The 9,051-nt window shown below is 31.3% G+C and overlaps 1 protein-coding gene across 2 annotated transcripts in view; it reads right to left on the bottom strand.

The window, feature by feature from the left end:
- Positions 1-9,051, bottom strand: part of LOC102681503 (bifunctional heparan sulfate N-deacetylase/N-sulfotransferase) — a 196,591-nt gene that overhangs the window by 11,129 nt on the left and 176,411 nt on the right. For both annotated transcript variants that reach the window (XM_006614552.2, XM_006614551.2), the window contains exons 3-4: positions 4,925-5,177; positions 1,315-1,506 (exon numbers count right to left, since the gene is read on the bottom strand). In XM_006614552.2, coding sequence (XP_006614615.1) covers positions 1,315-1,506; positions 4,925-5,177 — 445 coding nt within the window. The remainder of the gene's footprint in view (positions 1-1,314; positions 1,507-4,924; positions 5,178-9,051) is intronic.

A 9,051-nucleotide genomic window follows, 5' to 3' on the forward strand; every position in this document is an offset into this window, starting at 1 on the left:
CGGAATCGTATTTAATTAAACGAACGTAGCGATCCACTGTCACTTTGTACAACGTTAACAATGCAGCTAATAATTAATAATCCGTATAAGAAGAGCGTTGTTCCTGTTCATCGGTATCGGGTCACAGATTCTACAAAGGGTGGATGTATTCGAGGAAAACAGTTCGAGAGGGTTGGATAGGATCCTAACGCGTGCACATTTTTCCCAACCAACCAGGAAGAAGAGAAAACCCGGTGTATACGTCCCCTTTTGTAAGCTGTAATTAATATTCTTTGCAATTATGTTAGCTTATTCGGATCCGACAAAGCGAGACACCGTCTGATAAAATTACAGGAGGAAGGCATGAGGGAGGGGAGGGAAGGAGAGAGGGGCAAGGAGCTTTGGTAACTGCGAAAAGAAAAGCGATAAACAGGAGGTGCGTTAATTAATTTGCTAATTAAGGAAGGAACGGAAGTTGACGTTGGTCGATGCGAGTTTGAGATCCTCTTGCCTTTGCGATTAAAGATGCCCATTCCCGTTCCATATTGTTTTTAATTTTGATCCTTAATTCGTATAATTTAATAGGAAATTGTTGGTTTAATAGGAATTATTCTTTAATTGAAAATTATACAGTAGAAATAATTTGTACTTTTCGATTTTTAATTTTTAAATTCAATCTCTCGATCAAGCAACTTTATACTGTTGTAACTTTTTTTTTTCATTTGATTTTCCGATTATAATATTCAACTGTAATGAAAATAAATTTATGTATGGCGAATTTAACAAAATTTTCAAAATTTTTTCTTTGATTGGAAAATTGAAAAATCTAGGATCTCTTTTTTACATTCTGCTATCTGATAATTATTCTCCATTGTTCATTGCTAAAGAATTATAATATTATATTTCGATACTCGTATAAATTTTATGAATTTTCAAAATAAGAAGGAATATCTCGGTTACTTTAAACTTTAAATTAAAACCTATTCAAATATACGAAAATTAAGTGTAAAATTTTGAAGAGAAATTGGAATTTTCTGAATGATAAATCTATTCTTTTCTTACTCTGTGATAAAAATATACGGCGTGAGTAAAATTGCAAACGACGGTTAAAGTCATATTAAAATCCAATTTCAGTTCGGTAATAATTGGAACACGAACTAATTTAATTGTCTTGTCTCTCTAAAATTTCTGCAATCTACCAGAGATCATATAACTTTAGTTATTCCAAGAGTGGTTCACGTTTCATTACGTGATTAATCCCGGTCCAATTCTGATTCGAACATACGATGTAGAAAGATATGGGCGAAAAAGCACGATGCGATTCGTATGTCTCACCTGAATGACAGTCGCCAGAGGACTTTTATTAGCCGGATAGTCGAGGCTGTCCCGATGTGCCCATGCCAGGGGTTCGTAAGTGCTGTGATTGGCTTGAAAAATGGTCCAGTCACCGCCAGGAAGTGGTCCCCAGGCCGTTTCCCCGGATCTGGTTAATCGGAGGATAGGAGACGCTGCGTTCAGTTGTGCATCCTGAGGGAGGAAAAACCGATCTCATTTTGTCAGCAACTAGAGAACTTGTTGCCTATACGTGAGTAGTTTTCCTGATTTTATTTTATTCTTCTCTTAATTTTGAGAAGAAAGAATAAGAATCGAAAATATCCATAGTATAAAATTTCATTATAAACATTCTGATACCATTTTATTATGTCAGATTTAAATTATTTTAATATCATGTTTTTAGAAAATTTTAGATTATTTATTAAAATCTTTGCTTCATGTTATAGATTTTTAACTATCCATTTTTCGTGTTCAATTTAATATTTCACTATTCGTATAAAAATTGATTTTTGTTATTTTTTTTAACATGAAATATATATCTCTAATTGTTAATATAATAGTAAAAAAAATTGACGATATTTGTTAAAAAAATCTTTTCTTACGTTTTGTCAAATCCATTAATATAAAGATCTTCATTTTTGTAATTGCATAGTAATTATATATTTATAAACGATTCCTTTAAATTAACTAGACATGTATAGCTTTATATTGTTATTGTTATTGTTTGATATGAACTTGAAAAAAGAAAAGAAAAGCGTTACGTTTGCCTTCTTTTTATTTTTCTTTATTGATGAAGAGACAAAATTGAAAATAGTAAAATCGAAACAATGCAAAGTTGAATATCTCCAAAGAATTCAAATAATCTATCATATAAATTTTTATTTTTTTGCTTTCAATAAAATAATTATTTATCTTTTCATTTTTATTGATGTTTATAATGCATCAATTTGATGTAGAGAAACATATTAAATTGAGAAAATAAAGTATAAATGAGGAATTAATTAAATTTATTTTTAACAAATTCAATAATAATTAAAATAATAATTAATAGTTTAGTGGAAATTCGAGGATATGAATTCGAGGATACGATAGAGAGATATTGCTACTTATATTATTTTTTAATATCGTATTGATTATCCCATTCTTTTATATATTTTAAATGAATTATAATATTCATTTAGAAAGTATTTAATAATATTGCATATGAATAAATTAATAAATCTAATGGAATTGGAAGTATTTTCTTTATAAACATATTTTTAAAAATATAGATTAATATTAAAGTACAAATAAATAAAGTGTGATTGCAAAATTCTGTTGAAGTCGCATTAAGTAGATAAGAAAAAGTAGACTAAGCATCAGACAATTACATAATCCGCACGTATCTACTTTATTTACGGAAATATATTCTGTGTTGTTAAAATATTTTATTAAAATCGATGCATTTCGTTAAATTTTTAAGATACATAAATTTCTATGAATTATTCAAAGTTATGAAAGATTTTGATTTTTTAAATATTCATAATAGACTACAATTAAAATTTTGTTTATATAAGAAAAATACATTTAATTCAATATTAAAGTTAGAAATAATTATTGCTATAAATAAAAATTTTTTAAAATTACATATATTTTCAATATATATACTATTACATATACTTCAATATATGCAATTAGGACAACTTGTAATTTTTAATATTTTTTTATATTTTTAGTAAAATTTAAAGGCCAATTCGAAATTTAATTGCAAATTTTATCAAATATTAATATATTATATATAATTATAAATTATGATATATAATATCTTATTATTTTCTACTACATTTTCCATAGCTAAGCACTTCTCCTGATATGAATTCAAAGAATAAAAATCTGGAATCTACTTAAAATAAAATATTTATATATATCTAAAATATATTAGCTGATTCAAAAAAAAAAAATTTGGATATTTGGCAACATTATTCAAGAATAAAAAATAAATAATAATATATATATATAATATAATAAATAAAACGATATATATATTTTATCATATACATACGCTATTAATATATTAAATTATTAATATGTGTGTGTATATATTTTAGTAAATAAAAATGTTAATTAATAAAACTATAATTAACTATTAAATATCGTCCAGGCCATTAAATTTTATCGAAAATATGAAATATGCTGAAAATTGTGAAAATGATCCTAATTTTTTTAACCAAGATGTAAATAGTTCCATTATAATGATATGTATCTTCAATTAAATCAATACATACCAATTTACTAATTTATTTTGTAATGCATTAAACTTTACAAGATTTCATTTCACTTTGCTATAAATTACTACGAAAATTAATGTACATATCATTCTATATGTTACAACTTTCAAAGCGAATTCATTTACATAGTTACCATTTTATTTTTTGAAAACAAAAAAAAGAAACAACGACACGGCACAGATTTACAGTTTTATTCAAGCCAATCAACATGTGTCACGGTAACGTTGAAAGAAAGGAGCAAAATCGCAGCATATATTGCCTATCGGTAATCGTACAGACACGCACGATTTCATGCCGCATGCAAATTGATTCACCGTGGCAACCTTTTCCCGCGAAACTCGATAAACCGTTTGGGGGCACGTTTGTCGTATTGCGAATAACGGTTTCAGGGATCGATGCTTTTATTACATAGATGCTCTCTCTTTCAAAGTTTTCTGGTTGCAATTTTTCCACGGAATAAACTTGAGGATCGTTTCGTCACAGTAACGGAGATTGCCAATACTCGTTTCGCGATTCTTTCCGCTCGTCTCGGACAACAACCACTATCCCGGCCCAAAACATTATCAAGTACTATGACGAAATTTATTTTCTGACAGCCAATAAGAAACCACGGCCATCTCGCGATCTGTGAATATGTTTCACACTTGAGAAAATTGCTTTTTCTCGATTGTGAAATCGTTAAGCGTCTCGTTTCGATTGGAAACTTCTTTCAAACGGCTCAGGACACGCCGTTTAATCTTTGTTTATAATTATAAATTTTAATATTCTTTTTTGTTCGATGATTTTTTTTTTCACTTTAAGATCAACGAGATATTATCATTAGTTGAAATTAGAAAGATATTTCTATATTGCGATATTTCATTGATTTTCATGTAAGGATTCATAGAGGAAAATTTGAAAATGTAAGTCCTTACCATAACAGGTGACTGGAGAACGGAGGGAGAAAAAGGAAGGCTTCTCTTTGGAATAGGTCAAAAAGATGAAAATCGTTAAGGAAAATCCAGCGGGATATTTAACTGTATATTCAAATATAGATTAATTATTTTGCAAGTCAATTATAATTGTTTCATTATTGTTTGATATTAATTCTTAATGTATCATATCTAGTTACGTTTATATAATTAACATTAGAATTATTAAATCCTTTAAGGTAAAATAACTTTAAGGTTTCAAATTTTTTTTACTTTTTTTTAACAATAAAATGCACGATGACTTTTATCAAATTAATTTTTATATTTATTCATGTTATTATTCCAATCCTATATGCAATATATGATGCAATTACGAATGCATGATATTAATCGCAATCATTTCTAATATTTAATTTATCTTTTCCAACGAACCTTCAGCCTGAGATTAGTATGCACGAACAAAGGAAAACCCTTCAGCTGCGCACCGACGAGACTTTCCTCGCCGGACGGCGCGAATCCCACGATGCCGACCGAATATTCTCTGCAATATTTATCTAGCAATTCGCGATTCCACTTGTCCATCTGCAGGTACTTGTTCAGATTTTCAAAGATTAAGACACCGTATCGACCTTTATCCAGGTTTGTCAACACGGGTAGAGACTTGCCAGCCACTTCCAGTTTGTATCTGAAATTATATTTAATTTATTTTTAATTCGTAATCCAACTTTTATTACAACTTTAATCTTTTGTATATAATATTCAAGCATATATAAACGATGAAAAAACTTTTTCAAACAATAAAACTTCTCACTGAAAATTCTTTTTTCGCGATTTAAAATAAAAATAATCTCGCAAAATTTATAATCATCGAAATACGATAAACAAGACTCATCGTACAATTCTAACGTTAACATTAGTCTCGAATAATTTCAAGAGAATTAATCAAGCGGTGGAAAATAATTAATCGCGAGATTAAAATTTTTACATATAAAATAAAAACTGCGAGCGAATCAATGAAAGAAAAAAAAAAAAAAGAATTCGCAGAGTTTTTACACGCGTTGATATCCGCGTGTCAATGATATTCAAAGATCGCGGAAAATCACGAAGAAACAAGAACGAATCCTCGTTTCAAACTTCTTTTAATTCTTCTTATTTCCCTCGTGAGATTATGCAATAAACCAAGGATCGCCTCAAAGTTAACGTGTTCCTCGAAATGGAATAAACGGTTCCCGGTCCACCCCCTTTATGCCACCCTCTCTTCGATCCGCGTCATCAATTTCATCGGCGTAAACCGTTTCCATCGACGAATATTTAGACGCGAATGTCGATCCGCGCGGGGCAACGGCCTTGCCCGATACTCGTTACGGCAATTTCAATCCGCCTCGATGCCTGGTGTATCGGTTATTTAAAACAAGGACAGGGGGGGTAATAAATACGAGGCGAGTGAAAAAAAAAAAAAAAGAAAAAAAAAAAGAAAATGGAATATCGATGGAAAGAAGCGGCGCAACGAGCCAGAATCGTTATTGTTAAACGATAAAACAGGGACACTTTTATCGAAATCCCATTTACGCGGCATCTGAAACGATTTCGAGAATAATAAAGCAATTATACGTATAATGTACCTTTACATTTTTGCCGCTGGTTATCTTCAAATCTTTTTTCCTATCTTTTTTTTCCTTTCTTTTTCTCTCTCTCTTTCTTTCCTTTTTCGTTCCTTTGCCGTTTTCCTCGATTTTTAATAACATTTCGAATCCCATTCCAACCCCGTTCATCTACACGAACGTCGATGTTCCATGCCGATAGAATATCAGAATTTTTATTCGAGCACGCCTGCTTTTTATTCGCGCTGCCGTCCGATAAAACGACTTTATCGTCGAAATAAACCGATGAACCCCCGCCGATCAGGATTTTCCGAGGTGTTTCGCGAAGAATGCGACAGGGGCTTTCGAATTTATTGGCAACGCGTGGGCGACAGTTTACGATAGAACGGGCAAGTACCATCGATATCAATGATGAATTGCAGCAACGTATGAATTGTACTCGACTTGACAGACTTAAAAATTATTAGTGATATGCAATTATTTCTCGTTAGATAGTCGACGAAACAATGTTTGATCGATTATTAAATATATATATATATATATTTCTTTTAATAAATTTCAAGAATTTAGAGATTAACTATGTTTCACATACACTTAAAATTAAGTTAAAACTTAAATTCTATTAATATTGAAACAGAAAATTCTTTAATTCAGAAAGCGCTTTAATTCTAAAGATATTTATTACATTTATTCTCAAATCTCAAATTCTAGACAAGTAATAAATGTTCCTGGAAGAACATAGTATGCATTTCCAAGAAAAATATTTAGAACGCGAATATTTAGAAATTATTCATTCATAATTTTTGCAGTGTACTAAGTGTTATTAACAACTTGAATTTTTATATCTTGGGCAAATCGATTAAGATGTTAAGATAAAACAAAAAGTGGCTTAAATTATACTTAAATTTTTCCTGATTGGATATTTTTGATAAATAAAATATTTAATTTTTCTTCAAGTTTTTTTTTTTATAAAAAGTTCAAGGTTGTGATTACTATGATTTGATATCATCGTGAAAAATATATATAGTAAAGAAAGAAGATAAGCTTGAACTTTGAAATCATTTATTATATTATAGTTGAATATTCAACTGTAGTATATCAATTCAATTTGAGTAATTAAAACTAAAACTTTGAAAGATAGACAGATGCATTCTGATGCATAATTTTAAGAGAAAAATGTTCCTTGTTGTTTATTAGAACTCTCGATATTTCGATCATCGTTTAACAAAAGCGATATCTCTATCTGGTTTGAAACTTGGCATCCATCCAAATTGGAGCCATTACAAGTTATTCTATCTGAAACGATCCTTCGGAAATACTTTATAATCACATCCTCAATTATTGAGCGTTAAAGAAGTTAAAAAAAATTCTTAATCAACAGATAATTGCAGTTTATATCCCATTCTAATAGTTCCATTCAAAAACAACCGTCTATCACGTTCGCTGGTCGAAAACTCTATCTATGGGATAAGATATTACTTATGCAATGCGATAATATAAACAAAAAAAAAAAAAAAAGAAAAATTCCTATAATACAGCATCTCAAAACAAGCTTATTGTTTCATATTAATCAGATTAAACTTAATCGCAAGAAATTCATCTGTAGACCCTGTAATTACTATATATATATACATATATACTATATATAGTTCCTCCCCCTGCATATCATCCTCCCCCGCAGCGCTCCTAATTAACCTATAAACCTTATTAAAACGAGCAAATCAGATTACCATTCATAACATTATCATCAACCTTCTCTCTTACGATCTTCCACCGACTTGTACCACTCCTTTCAAACTTAATCGCGTTAACCTTATCGCTCCACGCTCGTCCATCCAGACGTTTTCCCCCATTCACGGCCGGCAATTAACGTTCGAGTAACAGTTTTATAACGAGCCGTTGGCGAGAAACTCGTGAAACTCGTCGTAATTTCGCGCGAATAAGCAGGCCGGACACCACCGATGCGATGCCAAATGCTATCAACAGTTTACGGGGTCGGGCGCGTGTTCGCGTGTCATGGAAGAAAATTGCAGTTAACTAATGAATGAATGCAGGATAATTCAGCGTTCGTAATCGGTTCGATAATTGGCAACCGCCCATTAACGACAGCCCGACAATTTGCCGAGTTAACGAACTGTCATAACGAACTCCGAACGTGGCTCTTTTGTTCTTGGCCGGCAATTGCCGCGCGAGCCAATTCCCGGACGTATGCTCGAAACGCGTGCACCACCAAACCCTTGCCAAGGTATCCTCCGGAGAGGGGAGGGGATGGAAGGAAAGAGAGGGAACGAGAGAGGATGTTTCAAAGGCGGTGGCGATGGATCGATGGATCAGATCCATTCCCTATTGAAAAACGAAATGGCCGCAATTAGGAGTGTTTCGCGTGGTTTCGCGAGTATCGGTCGGGCACAGGATCGACGAAGATTATGGTGATGGTTACTGTACTAGTTATCGAGTGGAATAATTGCTTCCACCTCTTTGAATCGAGAATGGAGAGAGTGGTTGGTGGTGGGTTGGTAGATTGGCCTGTAAAAGGAACTTTGGTTTAGTTTTGATGGATGTAGTTTTTCGTATCAATGGCTTTGAGGTAATGGGAAATGGCAATGCGTGCAACGGTCGAATAACAAGTCAAGCAGAGATTTTTAACGATTCGAATTAAGAATAGAAGTTATTTTAATTGAATTACTTTGATATTTTATTATTCAAAACATCGGATAATCGATGTAGGATAACTAGTATTAGTATCGAATTGACTTATAAGCATTTTAAATGAAGTTATTATTCAAAGTATTCTGAATTTTAATTAGTTTTTCAAGCTTGACAAACTTTCTTTGCGAGAAAAATGAAAAAATATAGAATAAAATTTTTTTTGTTCGAAATCTTTCAAGATTATCGAGGTTAATATCTATTATACATGCATAATTATAGCTAAAACATATTATATATATATATATATAT

Source organism: Apis dorsata, unplaced genomic scaffold (assembly GCF_000469605.1).
Source record: "Apis dorsata unplaced genomic scaffold, Apis dorsata 1.3 scaffold_189, whole genome shotgun sequence".
NCBI lineage: Eukaryota > Metazoa > Arthropoda > Insecta > Hymenoptera > Apidae > Apis > Apis dorsata.